The sequence below is a fragment of the Artemia sp. Qi Xiang Cuo genome, chromosome 5 (assembly GCF_049724085.1).
Source record: "Artemia sp. Qi Xiang Cuo chromosome 5, ASM4972408v1, whole genome shotgun sequence".
Lineage (NCBI taxonomy): Eukaryota > Metazoa > Arthropoda > Branchiopoda > Anostraca > Artemiidae > Artemia > Artemia sp. Qi Xiang Cuo.
The window spans coordinates 78,707,777-78,724,502 of NC_142798.1; the positions used below are offsets into that span (position 1 = coordinate 78,707,777).

Here is a 16,726-nt window from a genome sequence, read left to right on the forward strand (position 1 = left end):
AACCATGAGTGTCATCACGTTCACTAATACCCCAATATTTGTGTTTATTTTTATTATTAGATTTGTAGGAACTGGTGAAAAAATAATTAAAAAAAAATATTAATAAAAATATAAAAAATATTAAAATTTGCTACTGTAATAGCATAAAAATACAACCATGAGTGTCATCACGTTCAGTAATACCCCAATATTTGTGTTTATTTTTATTATTAGATTTTTAGAAACTAGTGAAAAAATAATTTTAAAAAAATATTCCACAACAATTAAAAAGAGTCTCTACGCATACCAAGTGTTCACATTAATGTTAATAGTCATAAGTTTGGTCCGATTTTTTTATGGTGGATAAGTTACTACTATTAACAAGATTGTATAATAACCGTTTATTTTGCCGTTCGTTGTGCCCAAACCTAAAGGGCGTATCTAACTTAATTCAACAGCCTTACTTATCGTTGTTTAGTCGTAACTGTCAGTATTATTAACTGTTTTTATTATTAGATTTTTAGAAACTAGTGAAAAAATAATTTTAAAAAAATATTCCACAACAATTAAAAAGAGTCTCTACGCATACCAAGTGTTCACATTAATGTTAATAGTCATAAGTTTGGTCCGATTTTTTTATGGTGGATAAGTTACTACTATTAACAAGATTGTATAATAACCGTTTATTTTGCCGTTCGTTGTGCCCAAACCTAAAGGGCGTATCTAACTTAATTCAACAGCCTTACTTATCGTTGTTTAGTCGTAACTGTCAGTATTACCACCATCATTAGTTCCATATTATTTGTTTGTGTTTTTACTATTAGGATAAGTTTAAACTATTGCATAGATTAGAAGAAGAATGTTCTACAACAATTAAAAATAATCTCCATGCATTCCAAATCTACTATGCCTTTCCATGTGCCGGAAGCCATAAGACCTATCTTAATGTTAGAATGGAAAGAAAATTTCAAAACGATTTGAAATAATCTCTACTACTACTACTACTAACAACTCACCGCAGCACCAAGGTGCCTGAGGCCAACACAGCTACGCACGCTCCTCCTCCATCCCAATCTATTTGAAGTCTCCCTTTTTACACCAGCCCACGAAATTTCCCTTTTCTTTAAATCTTTCTTTATGACGTCCTCCCACCCCAACCGAGGACGACCTGCTTTCCGTTTAGCTCTAGAAGGTTGGCCGAAAAGAACAATCTTCGGCAATCTGTCATCCTTCATCCGCACAATGTGCTCTAGCCACCTCAACCTTACTTTCATTATAACCCTAGAGAGCGGTATTGAACCACATTTTTCGTATAGCCTATTATTTGAAATACGGTCAGTCAGCCGGGTACCCAGAACAATCCTTAAGCAATTTCTCTGGAAAACGTCTAGCAAATCTTCATCCGCTTTTCTGAGCGCCCATGCTTCAGAGCCATATTTGATCACTGTCATCACTGTAGCTTCTAATGTTCTAATCTTGGTTTGCAGACTTATCTTCCTATTCTTTCAAACTTTTTTTTAACTGTGAGAAAACACCCTGAGCCTTCAATCCATCCCAAATGTTCAAGTTAATATATCAATCAAAATTTTTGTTTGAAATTTCGATGGTAAATAAGGCACTACTGTCAAAATGGCTGTATAACCGCCTTTTTTGCCTCTTGTTACGACAGATTTAATTACTAAGCACAACAGTGTGTAACAGCTGTTGTGTTAAGTACACATGTAACAGTGTGTTATAGCTGTAATTACAAAGCACAAAAGTATGTAGTATCACCTTCATTAGTACCACATTATTTGCATTTATGTTTATTATTAGAATAGTTTAAACTACAGATTATTGGAAGAAGAATATTATACAACAATTAATACCAATAAATTGCTCGGGGGGATCCCGAGAGAATTTTGGTTTGGGAAAGGGGTTAGGGTTTTTACTAGTATCTTTAAGATTAACTTATGAGTCCAAGAAATATTTTGGGAGGGAGGAACCATATCGCAGCCTTTTTTCTGCCTTTCGGTGTAGTGGAAGCCATAGGGTGTATCTTACAATGTTACTATTGTTTAGAAGAGTGAAATTAAGGCTATGAAGCTTTTTCTGGACAGGTTTTTTTTTTACTATGCAAATAAATAAATAAGAATTAGCAAAATTACAGTGTTTAGCTGAAATTTGGCTCAATTATGGTGCACAGCAAATAAAATTATGTCTGATAATCTTTTAAATAGATATAATGTGGTAGTTTTTATCCTGATTTCTTCCTAATGTGAACATAATGTCAATTTACACTGATTTTATGTATTTTTTAAGAGCTAAATAGCTTACGCTTCTGCGTGATATTTGAAGTCCAAAATGCTAAAGGATATGTGAAGAAAAACGAATAAGAAATCAACATTTAAACACCTTTTTTTCTCCCCTGTATTTCACTGGCGGAAAACTTTCGTATTTAGATTTTTCTTCATGGCTTTTTTTCATCTATAATATCTGATTGGCGTGAGCTTAGAGTTTATTAACATAATTTTTGTGAGGCAAATAAGATGAACCGAAGTTGTTAATCTTATTAGCTTGAATGATATAACATGTAAGAAAAGAAATATTCTCGCTTATATCAGGTCTAACTTTTTTTCCAGCAAGTGCAGGAAATAGAAGAGGAGGGAAAAAAGTTTTTAGTTTCCCGGGTCCCTCAGAGAAGATCAAGTGGCCTGGACCTGCATACCTGTAATTATTGCTCGTATGCAACCCCTAAAAAGTAAGTTGCTTGATTCCTTGCGAGATTCCATATGACTCCGTATGGTAGATAATATTTTCTAGGATTTAATTTTTTTATTCTGCAAATGGTGGGAGTCAAACCCACAACTTACATATTGTTGGCAGGTTTATTGCGCATACAATGGTGTTAAATTGGGTAATATTGTCTATATTTTAGTTTCCATTTGACTGTTCTAAACAAACGGGAAAAAACGCAGAGGTATTGTCTCATCCTGTTCAATTTTCAAACTAACATCTTTTTTCTTGTTTTATTTTAAACAAGAATCTAAACTATCTATACTATACTATACTATAATAAAAAAATCTAAACTATAATAAAAAAAGAAGATGAGACTCTATCAATTATAAACGGATAATTAAGACAATTAGGGTAATCGTCCAACTATAAAGTGTTTATGGGATAATTGACTTTGTTTTTATTCTTTTTACCCATTTGATGGGGGGGGGGGGTCACGACAATCATGAGAAACGATGCTTTAAAGGTATATTTGCACCATTGGCTCTAATCAATTAGACAATAAAGAGAGAGAGGGGGGGGGGAGATAATATGATTCTCGAGAGGGATCATCAAAAGGCGTATATCATTAGCCAAATTTGCATGTAAAGCAATAAAACAAGGAGCAGCTTTCTGAAATTTAAGAAAAAATGACAAAGAAACTCATCCAAGACAAATGGTAAAAGTACATCAGTATGGGGAATGGGCGCAAAGGAGGAATAAGAGAAACAGAGATGAGCAAGACGCTTTTTTATCGAATACTTCTGTTATAAAGGGGTAAAAACTGAAAATAAAGGGGTTAAAATAAAGATGTGAAAACTCCTGGGCTGCTTTTAATGAGGGTGTGAACTATAAAATTGTCTAAACTGAGAAGGCAGATTTTACTACCGTTGTAAGAATCGGAGAAATGGTTTTGATACAGTGATCAAGCAAGGAGGTTTTGGAAAGTGCTATCTCTTGTATCGTTCATGGTTTGCATTTTGGACGTATTAGAGTAGTGAATAAGCTTATTCCGTCCAACGCCTGTTTAAGCGGCTTTTCGTTCTCTTTAAATTCACGCTAAATTGTTCATTTCTTTGCCAGTTTGGGATGCCAGTCTTTGTCAGTAAAATGTGCTGTATTTGTTTGTTTCACTTTGATTTCAGTAAATTTCACATTTATTCTAACTAGTTTCGCTCTGATTTCAGTGAGTTTCACGTCGTTATCAACTAGTTTCAAATTGATCGTTTGGTTTTGATTCCTCGTCAGAAATGATTTCATGCCAATGCTGATCGGTTTCACATCGATTCCTTGGTGTTGTTCCCTAAAAATTCACGATTAGTTTTCCATTTTTGCTGATTTAGCATTGTGTTCCAATTGAACGCCCTTCTCAGGGGGTTTTTGTTCTGTTTGATTTTTTCCTAATCAATTACCAATTTAGGTTGCTTCGATAGCAGTAAAATTAAATTAAAAAAAATAATCAACTAGTTTCTCAGTAAAATTAATTAAAAAAAGAATCAACTCAGTAAAATTAATTAAATCAACTCAGTAAAGCTTTGCCAAACATATAGCGAAATCTGATTCACATCGATTTCAGTTAGTTCCCTATCAATCGATTAATTTTCACTTTTCATCCCGATTGATTTCAGACCAAGATTAATTAGTTTTAAATCACTTTCTTTGCATTGTTCACTATACCGTCTGCTGATTGTACGGTTGGTCTCACTTTTGCTAGTATTATGTTTCAGGATAACCCTGAAGAACTGTTGATCCTTCCTAAGGTATGTTAACCTGAGGAGAGAGTCAATTACCCTTCGAACGAGGAAATTTTCTAAAAGCAACCCAACTATATAGAAAGACGTAATTGATAATGAAGGAAAAGAAATTGCAAAAATGGATTATTTAAATATAAATCTTAGAAAAGTTGGATATGCAAATAATCTATCATTTTAAGTATAGATATTATATTTGTCTATTTATAATCGGTGCATTGTATTTTTTTTCTTGATTTTAGCACTGCATTTTTGTTTGTCATCACTAATGGCAACGCCTAAAATAGGTTTAAAATATTCCAGGCAACGCGTGGTACATTATGTATTTTGTTGATTCTCTAATGAGAGTCGGTCAGATTAAATCAGGAGGAGCTCTGAGTTAGGTATGAGACACAAGCCTTGCTTTTTGCTACTGCGAGAGCCCTCAGAATAGAATTAGGTGTTAATGAATATATTATCCGAATAGAGTGTTTGAAAAAAAAAATGGTTCATCTATAACTTATAATTTACTATTATAAGTGCATTAATATCAATCTGTAATGTCTATATTGTTGTTATAGATCTTATAGCACATCTATAATTTCCTATTGTTCTTGGGGGCTCTGGCACATTTCTCACGATTTTATCGCGGTATTCACTTCGTTTTTGCAGGTATCTACTCACAAGGCATATTAAGAGTCATTCAGATGAAAGACCTCACAAATGTTCTGTATGCGAGCGGGGCTTTAAGACTCAGGCATCCCTTCAGAATCATGTTAACACTCATACAGGTACAAAACCTCATCGGTGCAAGTACTGTGAGGCTGCTTTCACCACTTCAGGTAAAGCTTTCTTTCTTTTCTTTACTTACAGCTTTCTTTGGGTAAAGCTTCTTAGACTTTACGCTTTGTCTTAGACCTTCAAAGAGTCAGCCAGGATTGAGCAATCCAGTTTAGTTTCCTTTTCTTTAACAGCAGTAATATAAAGCTCCTAGATCACCATACCAAATTAGGAACAGGATACGCATTAAATTGATACCATCGCATCAAGGACCTATCCAGGATATTTTTGAGGGGGAGGGGGGGGACATATACATATACAGTCTTGGCATGTCATTCAAGTACTGTGAGGCTGCTTTCACCACTTCAGGCAAAGCTTTTATTCTTTTCTTTACTTAAAGCTTCTCTTATTTATCCAAATATTCATTTATCAAATTAATTATCTTTTGTCATCATATAATTATATGAACAATAATTGCAGTCTCTTGACTTTGCAATGCAGTAAGTGTGTCATCCCACATATTGGGATATAACCTTTTCCTAGATGCGAAGGCGAAATACAAGGACTTTTTAAAATTTATTTTTCACCGTCATAATGAAAAGTTTCACTATTTTTATTTTCTCGCTATTTCTTGCAGATTTTTTTTTTTGTTTCGTATACTATTTCCTATAGAGTTCTATTTTCTCTTTTTACTTAACAATGAGCGTGGTATACAACGATGTGTAAACACAGCAAAGGCCATTTTATTCATCATATGGCCCGATGTTTTAGCTGGGGCTCAGCGCCCTTCTGACTTGGGAAAGGATAGTGTTGGAGGTTTATGGTTGTATTTAAGCATTTCAGAATCAGGTAGGTGTGTGCAGTGTCTTGAGCAGTATAGGCATCAATCATGTCCAGCCTTTTGTTTACTCTGTTTTTTTTTGTCTTTATTCATGATTATATTTTAAAAGATATGGCCACATGATAAATAATACTATGTATGTTTTATTTACACTCTGTTGTTTTAAATTTGCTTAAACAAGCCTTAAATATTGTATATTAATAATTAGCTTAAACTTTATAATTGTAAGTTAAGCTAATTATAAATTAGCCTAAACAATATTGTATAGGGAAATGAAAAAATGGAGCTGTATAGAAAAAGAAATGAGAAATAGAAATACGAAATTTTAATAAGAAACAAAATCGGACCACAGTTTTATACAAGATTAAAATCCTAAAGAAAAGAACGCAAAGCAATGACAAACGTCATTGTTTTCGATGACGTCTACGATGACAAACGTTATAATACAAAGAAAATTTGCCTTGGATAAGTACGCTGAATTTAAGAGTTGTACCTTTGATTTAGCTTTAAATGTTCTCTTTAGCTATGGAGTCTAAACGAAAAAAAAAAATTTGAAGTGTCAGAACATGTGTGCTTACAGACTCTGGGAAAGGGGTGTTGTAGGAGGTGAATGGTTGAATTTTCTTATTTTAGGATCAAGTAAGTGAGTACAGTGGCATGAGCAGTAGGAGTGTCAGCCATATCTAGCCTCTTTTCTTTTACTCTATTCTTGCTAAATTTTTTTAATTGAAAAACAATGTCTGGATGTTTTATATCTTAATTTGTAATTTGTCGTGGTGGGGGAGGGTCTTTCGAGAATTCTTGAGGGGGGGGGGGGATGAGCTACTCAAATTATGAAATTAGTCTTGGGGCGCACTTTTATACAAGGGGCGCGACAAAAATGTGTTTAAAGTCGCAAAATCCATTATTTTTAGTCTTTCTTACACTCACTGTATAGTCTGTTGATTTTCCATAATTCTTTTTAGTTTCTTTTAGTACATAAACAGTATTATTATAATAATTTTAATATTATTATTTTTTAATTATTTTAATATTAATGTCGTTTTTTAATAATTATTTAATTGATTGTAACTATTTCATCTATTATTTTAACTTGTTTTAATTTTAGTCATGATTTAGTTTACAATCACTATTAATCATTTTAATTTATTATAATCATTTTCAATTTACGCAGGTGAGTTGGTTAGGCATATAAGATATCGTCATACCTTGGAAAAGCCTCATCACTGTACAGAATGTGATTATTCATCTGTGGAATTGAGCAAGCTCAAGCGTCATATGCGCTGTCATACAGGAGAAAGACCGTATCAGGTATATTCTTTTTGTTTTTTTTATCCTTTGTTTTGCGTCCTTCTCTTCTTGGTCCAATAATAATCCCTTTATTCATAGCTTCTCTTTTTTGATGTGTTATGAGGAAATAGCATAAGACTAGAAAGTGATAATACTGTATAGACTAGATAGACTAATATAGACTATATAGACTAATATAATATAGAATATTGTATAGACTAATAAGACTAGATAGGGATTTTATGTCTGAGGGGTACTTTTACGATATAGCGCCGACCTAATATTGTTCATCTAAGTAGAACCTGTTTCTCTGACGCTCAATTCTAATTAAATATACCTAAAAAATATAAAAATATAAAACTTTAGAAACAAATTTGGGCTGTATATTTGCACGTTAGGTTTGGTAAATTATATCAGGTCTATTCTGCATATTATGAAGTAAAAATAGTTTTTTAACTTCACACTGTCCAAATACTTTACCCCCCCCCCCCTTCAATGTGCAAATATATAGCCCAAATTATATATTTCCTATCTTCTGTCACTTCTCTGCTTCTCTTTGTCTTGTCTCACGATGAGCTGAAAGAAACTAACGAAAAAAACCGGTTCTACAATGCGTCAATGGATGGTCAACTTGAGTGGTCGGCACTATATCATACAAGTACCGGCCGTGTGCATCAGTTTTCTTAGGCTTGGACAAATTTAAGGTTTTCGCAACCCTAGATTTATTGACTTTTTTTTTTTTTGACAAAACCTGATTTCTGTTTCTAATTCTTCATGTTGCCAGTCTTACCTCTAACAGATAAAATTCTTTATTTTGAATTTTTTTCAAACGTTTTTAGCAGTGTTGTCACGGGTTGATGTAATTACGTTTTCATTCGTTCCATCCGTCTTTTGCTGCAAGTTCTTGTAACATTATGGATAAGTTGCTTTGTTGATGCCTTTCGATTAAACCATTATAACTGCATCACTACAGAAATATTTCAACTTGATAACTCAAATACACATCAATAAAAAAAAAAAAAAAAAAAAAAAAAAAAAAAAAAAAAAAAAAAACTGACGGGTGGTTGGTCGAACCAGTTTTGCTGATTTGCGTTTTAACTGTTGGAATGAAACAGTTTGAATGCTTCTGCGATGCTTGCAGAGATATGAATAAATGACAGAAAACTAAAAGTGGACACGGATTTTCCCAGAAATTTTTAGAAAAACCGTTAACTTCTCGTGTTTTGTGCCGGAGGAAAATATTCAGTTTTAATAAAACTTATATCATCAGAAGGTTTGATTTTTTTTTTTCCTGTTCTATGGAGCAGAATGTTCTTTTTTAAAGTTAAGGAAAGGGCAGTCCTCAAAATTGCTCTAGTATATCTGATAGAAATAAATCTGCTCAAATTTTTCATCGTTTAAGCAATTTGGTAGCTTGAAGAATTCTTAATGGTGCTGCCCGTTTGGATTGTCAAGCTCATTGACAAAAGGGACGTAAATTTCCTTGTCTTTTAAAGAAGGTCTCAATAGTCAGACCACAATTTCTTGACATATCTCGATAAGGGCTAGTCCCCCGGGGAAATTCGCTAATGGGCCCTTTGTTTCTGTGACGGTGACCTGACTAGATAGGAAAGCTGAGGCTTGCAATACGATTTTAAGCTTTCGCATCGGAAAAAAAAAACCCAGAAAGAACGAGGACCCTTGAGCTGCAAAAAAACTCTGGCCTGGAGTTTTAAAGAAAAACTTATAATAAAGGGCCACTAAAGCACGGTCACTTAAAAAAAAAGAGGTCTTGTTATACACTTTTTATACATATTGTTTTAGGATGATTTTAGCCATAAAACTGAGATTTTAGTTCCTGAGATTATGTATCACCGAACGACAATAAAGGAGATAAAAACTCAATTAGTCTGTTTATTATAATCTTTTTTTGAAGGCGATATACGCGTATGCAAGATTTTGTCAAGAACAGATCTCGAATATTTTCTCATGATGTTTATAGAGGGACTTAAATTTCCCCGTGAATCCTACCCCGCCCAGTGGTAATCTAAATTATTCTTTATGTTTTTTGTTTTCATGTCTGAAGAGAGTTTTCTTTGCCTAGTTTTCTATTTTGTATTGCAACCTGGTTATCGTCGTTAGGTTAGTTTTCATTATCTCCTGTTTCTTAATATCCTCCTATTCTTCTCCTGCTTTTCAATGCCAGTTTCTTTTCTCTCTCTCGTCTTTTAATTCTGTCTTGCTTTCCTTACTCTGTCACGTTATTTCTATTTTTATTTAATGGGGATTCATTGTTTCTATATTCCCCCCCCCCCATCGCTTCGAAAAAAGATTAATATTATTTTAGAATGCTGTAAAGAATGTTAGCAGTAAAACCGTAAAAAAGAAAGTCCAAATTGTGACTAAATATTCGGAACAAATCCACAATTCAGGTATGCATATTTTCAGATAAGGAAGCAAAATTTTCTTTTTTCTGATGTAGAAATCGGAAAAATAAACATAACTTAATAAAAATCTATATTTTCAAAGCAACACTAAAGATTAATTTCACCATAAACGATAAACTATTAATCTTAATTAGAGGGGGAGGGGGCTAACACACTCCTTGGCCGCACACGAACTGTAGATAAAATAATAATTACTGGGACATGCTTAATTTGGCAAAGAATCGTGTTGGAATTTGGCCCATTAGGTTGAATCGGTATCGGAAAATATTTTTCGACATCGTTCCATTACTTGTGGTAGATACAGTTCGCTTTGTTTCAGTGTCCTCATTGTACCTACGCTAGTCCTGACACATTCAAGTTGAAGAGGCATCTTCGAATTCATACTGGAGAGAAGCCTTATGAGTGTGACATTTGTTTGGCTAGATTTACTCAGTCTAATAGTTTGAAATCGCATAAAAATATCCATTCTGGTAAGTTAACCGTTTTATTTACATTTTTTTTTCTAAGTAAAAAAAAATGCTGGGGGGGGGGGCGGGGTTACAAGTTTCCTATTTCTGTTGTTATGGTTGATTCTTTCATCTAGTTGGTTTAACTTACTTCCGGATATCTGCTTACTTTCCATTGAATCATCTTGGAGTGGAAGCACTAAACCTTGACGTCTTTTATTTTCTTTCCCATTGTTTTCATATAAATTGTTTCTTTTGTATTTGTCCACCCTGCCATTAGGTGCTTGAACATTTTGTTTGACAACCCTGGTCGAGTGTGTTCTAGTTTAAAAGCTAGGTTTGAGCAGGACAATTAAAAATAAAAAGAAGATAATCGAAAATAAAAATAAAAAGAAGATAATTTTTGATGTGTCTATTGGTATAAAAATTCCAATGTATAATAAATATGTATAATAAATATATTAAATATAAAATGTATAGTAAATATATTATGTATAATAAAGTAAAATATTATTGAATTCCTTCACTGATCCTGCTTTTTCCATGTTATCGAGTTTTAAACCCTTCTCAATCAGTTTTATCATAATATATTTGACGTCATTATTATACATTGATCCTAAGATTTATCCGGAGAACCCCCCCCCCCCCTCCCCCTCTCCAAGTATAATATAGGACATTAAAATGCACTGTTTTTCGTTAAGCTTTTGTTCTTACCTATCGGATATTAACCACGTGGAAGCGAGCTTGTTTATGAAAGGTGTCTTTTAGACCCATTCGATGACTTTGAAAACGATGAAAAGCTTGACTGGCTTTATTTCAGTACGATTTTCGTTCTTTAGTCGACAACAAAAGGCGGAAAGAAATGTGAATACTCAGTGGTCCTGTATTGGAGCAGTGGGGTCGATCTCTTCTTGGTAATACGGGACCCGCAGTTTGGACTCAGCTCCAGCAACCGCCTGCAGGCCCCAGGATTTACTCCCGGTGATAAGTTTGTGTGGAAGCGTCTTCATACTAATCCAAATAGGAAGAAAGGAAAAATACCCAGTGGCTAAAAGTATAAAATTTGGGATTAACCGCCTGCAGGGCCCAGGATTTACTCCCAGTGGTAAGATTGTGTGGAAGCGTCTTCTTCATCCAAATGGGAAGAAAGAAAAAATACCCAGTGGCTAAAAGTATAAAATTTGGGATTAACCGCCTGCAGGGCCCAGGATTTTCTCCCGGTGATACGATTGTGTGGAAGCGTCTCCATACTAATCCAAATAGGAAGAAAGGAAAAATACCCAGTGGCTAAAAGTATAAAATTTGGGATTAAAGGATTAAAGTGACACTTTAGAATTAAAGTGTCATTGTTAAAAATGTATTTGCTAAAAAATATACTTGGGTGAATAATAGAAATTAGTTGTAAAAGGATCTTAAGAGGATTCGATATTTCAAAAATCATTTTATTCAGCGTTGGCTGACTGTCTCAAGAAAAAGAGTTCATTCTTTGAATTCTTCGATGGGACTAGCTATCATTGAAAGCAATTGAGAATTTGTCGTTTGAAAATGAGAGACAGTGGAACTGTGTCTGTAAGCTTTTTAATCAATGTGCGTAGCACCATAGGGGACTCAATTGTCATTTATCAATACAAAATTGATAAAATGACATTTCTTGCCAGCTGATTTTTGACGTTTTCCTAGTGGGTGTACCAGAACAGTTTTAGGCACCGCCCTTTCCTGAACTTCAAAAATAAAATCCTGCTCTATTTAATCGAAAAACAAAATTCACACTTTTTAATGATATAAGTTTCATCAAAACTGAATATCTCTGTCTCTGGCACAAAACGAGAGAAGTTAAATGGTTTTTCTAAGATTTCTGGGAAAGTATGTGTCCGTTTTTAGTTTTTCGTTTAGTCGGATCTCTTATCCAAGTTCTACAAGTTGTGATCAATTCTAACTGGTAGAATTGAGAATTGTAGAACAGTGAGATCAAATAATGTGATCTCACTGTGTAGGCACCCTCTGTAAATATTTTGTTTTCCATTGATTCATATTGTAAAAGTGTTATTTTGCCTTGTAGTGATTTAATGACAAATTAAATGAACTTGAACTAACTAATTTGGTCACACAAACCAAAAACATTCATTATGGACATGATTGGGCAATTAAGGCATCGAATCTTCTTACCATGAGAGTAACTACTAAAGTAAAAAACAAGTCACCATATATAGTTGCCAACTTCAATACTAAATTGCTTTAAAACCAAATTAGGTATTACAGCAGAGAAAATGTTAAGTGAAATTATTGGTAGATAATGCTGTTTTACGAACTTGATTTTTTCAAATCAGAAATGAACTTATGCAAATATCCGTGGTATAATTTTACGATCATCGTGTCGGGGGTGCCGGGTGCCAGGTGGTGCCATGTATGCCGTGTCGGTGGTGCCAGGTGTAGCATCCAAACTTGAGTATTGCGTAAGTATAAATTTAAAAGAAATTTATGGAAATAAATTAAGTTAGTGGATTCTCTATTTACAATTCATGCCTGTCGTATCGATTTTAGCACTTGGTGTTTGTATATTTCTCATGGCGAATTCATAGTAATTATCAAAATATCTTTGTATGATAATATTGGGAAAAGTTTTTAAGACTCCCATTGGATCGCTTGTTTTCGTTCCTTTAAAATTGACATATAGAGTGAGTTTGGAAACTTACTTTCCCGGTTGTAATCTGTAAAAGATAACGAGCTATACTTATCTGGCCACATGCTAGTTGAAAGGCTTATGGACAACTAGGTGAATAACAACAATGATCATATGCGCTTCAACTTAAACTTGTTTACGGATCCCTGAAGGTGTGACGTATTTCACAATTACTGTCCTTTTTGTTCCATTTGTGCAATTTGACATGTTTTTTTTGAAAAGATTTAATTGTTTATTTACATATGACGTCACTTATCCTGTACTTTCTGGAGTTAGCAGGTGTAACTTATCCGACAACGATGCTCTAAATGGTAAAACTAATATTAAAATATAATAAAATAATAATTAAACTAATATTATCGATACATTAAATGGATGTGTTGCTATGAGTTGAGTGATAGCTAGAGTGACAGCCTGGCTATTTGTAGCCAGAGTTGTATCCAGTTTTTTTTTGGTGGGGGGGGGGTACGAAAACTTTAAAAACGCATCAGTAATTAGTTTACATTAATTTTTGTTACGTTTTTACGAGTCGTACAAACATTTCGGGGGGGGGGGGGAGGTGAAACCCCCTACCCCCGCTTCTCCTTCCCCTAGATACAGCCTTTTTTATAGCCTTTTCAAGTAACAGTCCTTGAAACTGTTCAAACAGTTTCAAGTAGTAATCCTAACATTTGACTTCATTTACGTCTCGTGAAACGCTAAGGATATGTAATCGGGTTCGTCGGATAAGTAATCAAACACATTAAAATCCACTTGCGTCTTTTATCTTATATAGTCCCTGTGGAAGAGATGTCTTTGATACTGCAAATAAGACTTGTTAGGATCTTCTAAGCACCTTAAATTGCTGGAATTTTTTAATTGTTTACCACAACAAACGTTCGTTCATTTGTTTGTTAATTGTATTAACGAACAAAGACACTTAGAAATAATAGGAAATATTTTCTCAAGACAGTGGAATTCAATTAAAGAAATATTATGATTAAATAGGGTCTTAGGGAAATATTTATTAAATTCTTTATGCACAAAATTAATTAAAAATGATATAACAATATATTTTTTAAATCAATAGACAATAATAGGGAGCCTGTTACAAAAAGGCCTTTTAGGCTTGCTGCCAGAAAAGTAAGATTAACTTTGAAAGCTTGTATTTAATTATTTTATTTCGTTCGAAGGATTTTATCATCTCACATCTCTTTATTTATCAGTCCTGGTTGAAATTCGTAGAAGTAATGATGCTAGGGCTGTTATAAAAGCTTAAAAAATGTTCTAAAGTTCGTAATTTAATGCAAGTTTTTTTTATTTATGTTTTTTTTTGTTGTTGTGCTGAGGACGGCCCTTGGACATAGCGCCGAAATATTCACTGAATTGAATTCCACACTCTTGAAAATTTTCCTTATTGTTTCTAAATGTGTTTGTTCGTTATGGAAAGGTAGTTTTGACTTCGTCGCTATTTACACAAGTATATTCAATTAAATTCGACTCTATATGTAAATACCAGTGGTATATTCGAAGCATTGCAAATATAAGGATACAAAAAAGATTTGGATGGGTTAATTTCTCCCAGAACCTGCTTACTTATACTTTGGACGAGGTACAGGCTATTCATCCTAACTCGGTACCGATAATTGTCGACGTACTGTTTGCTGAATGTTTTTTTTTTACAAGGACAGGTAACAATCCTATGGCCAACCCAATGGAAGCTGGCGTCAAACCCGGCCCCGTACTTCCGAGTGGAGATCAATCCATCTCACTACCTCAAGGGTTCTGCAAGAAATGGGAAAGAATTAGTGATACTTGATATTGTTATTGCGAATAATAAAGAAGATGACATGATAAAAACAGCAAAAAGTGGTACATAGTATTGCCCTGTTTACTGTACAGTGATAGTGCTTCCTGAAGGCACACTTTAAATACATTTTATGGAGTTAATTTTTCCATTCGAAAAATTTCCAGCTAAAATAAAAAAGTGACAAAAGTTAATAAAAAGTAACGTCTACAGAAGAATTGAATAAATCCAGTCCTAGCTGATTTACAAGTTTTATATATAAACATCTTTTGTTTTTTAATGTTTTGTTTTGTCCCGTCTATTGACTGTTCTGTTTGTTTTGTTTAGGGAATAAGCCAGTCTATCAGTGCCAACTTTGCCCAGCGACTTGTGGTAGAAAAACAGACCTTAGGATTCATATTCAGAAGCTTCACACTGCAGAAAAACCAGTTAAGTGTTCTCGTTGCTCCCGGACTTTCCCTGACCGCTATAGCTATAAGGTAAGATGCCTTTCTCTTGTTGTCTGAAGGTACCTTACCTGAATTATAGCTGTGATTTTTCTCTCACCTTTGCCCCCTTGAGATTTAAAGGCATGTCTTGTAAATTTCTAAATCTGGTCAGGGAAAGTTTTTAATATATTTCTTTTCGTAGTTAGTTTGTTACATCAGTCCTGCCACTTCTTTTCCTGATTTTTCTGAATCTTTCTTTGTTATTTAATGTGTTTTTTTTTGTAGGGCTTTTAGTTAAGATTAAAACGGCTGAAATAGCCACAACTTCGTGTTCTTCTGTTCTCGGTTCTGTTTGTCGAAAACAGAAACAATGAAAGCACTTGTGAGATGAAATGGATAATCCTTTCCTGGTCTGTTTTGGAAAAAAAAAATAATAAAAAAAAAACGATAACCAACTTTACTCTCCTTACTTTTGCATGGTAGGGATGGGGGCTTGTGGATCCAATACCCAAAAATTGTGACAAAATGGGCTTCTAGAGCTACTGCAGCAAACTGTAAGGGAGAACAATATGATACTAGATTGAGAACAAAATGTGAAAGGGCTGTCCATAGCTGAATAATATGGTATGGTAAATCATGAACAATAGCTTTAGTGCGCCAGAAAAAATTATATTGGGCAGTTTTTGCAATATATTTTGCCCTACAGTCAAGGATCCAGTGCAGTAGACGCTTATATACTAAGTTGGGAGCAACTTGTAAAAATAATTTGTTCTGTTCAATAACGTGGTTTCAGTTTGAATAAATGGCAAACTATGCGGCTTCATATTGGTATAAGGTATTAAGATAAACTGGGGTTGTCTTTGAAATAATTTGTGGTTCCAGTCTGGTCTCCAGCCAACAGATCTAGAGACTACAGTTTTGAAGGTTTTCTTTTTCCTTGTTTGATTCTTGAGTATTTTTAATTATTTTTCTCATCCACAGATATGTATAAATGTAAGTAAACCTGTAGAATTATGGACTGCCTTCAAGCCAAGCCGGGGAGACGGGGGCTGTAGTGACTCCCTTTGCCCTCATTCATTAGATCCGTCTTATTGTAGTATTAATAACTCAAAAATTATGGCTGGTCTCCAGTGGAGGAGACATAAAAATGTCATTTGGTTTACTAATTTCTCAGAATTTCCAGTTCGGAAAAGAAGAAGCTAAACACTGCGAAATAGAAATACGTCATTTACGTCAAGCATGACAGGTCTAAGATTCAATTATAATTCGAAGAATTTCTTGGGCTTGCTACTTTCTCTAGTTGAAACAAGTTTGGTGATACCTTAAGGCAACTGTTTAACCATAGGAGATGGTTATCAAGCTGAGGGGATTTAAATTTTGAGTATATTATGTGGAGGATCTGTTTTGAAATGTATACACTGTGACTAAATTTTAGTCTATTTATTTCAATGATTACAGCTGTAGGCTACACAGCTTTAAATTGAAATATTTAAAACAATGCTCTCGCAAAATGATGAAATGCCTTTACAAAATTTTTGACTTTACGATAGCCTATTCAACAACTTCCCAATTTGAGGCAGCTTGT

The 16,726-nt window shown here is 34.0% G+C and overlaps 1 protein-coding gene across 3 annotated transcripts in view; it reads left to right on the forward strand.

The window, feature by feature from the left end:
• Nucleotides 1-16,726, forward strand: part of LOC148952570 (uncharacterized) — an 81,493-nt gene that overhangs the window by 29,936 nt on the left and 34,831 nt on the right. For 2 of the 3 annotated variants that reach the window (XM_089089021.1, XM_089089022.1), the window contains exons 6-10: nucleotides 2,601-2,719; nucleotides 5,137-5,306; nucleotides 7,260-7,396; nucleotides 10,121-10,271; nucleotides 15,041-15,192. In XM_089089021.1, coding sequence (XP_088945147.1) covers nucleotides 2,601-2,719; nucleotides 5,137-5,306; nucleotides 7,260-7,396; nucleotides 10,121-10,271; nucleotides 15,041-15,192 — 729 coding nt within the window. The remainder of the gene's footprint in view (nucleotides 1-2,600; nucleotides 2,720-5,136; nucleotides 5,307-7,259; nucleotides 7,397-10,120; nucleotides 10,272-15,040; nucleotides 15,193-16,726) is intronic. The other variant, XM_089089023.1, reaches the window with a different exon arrangement.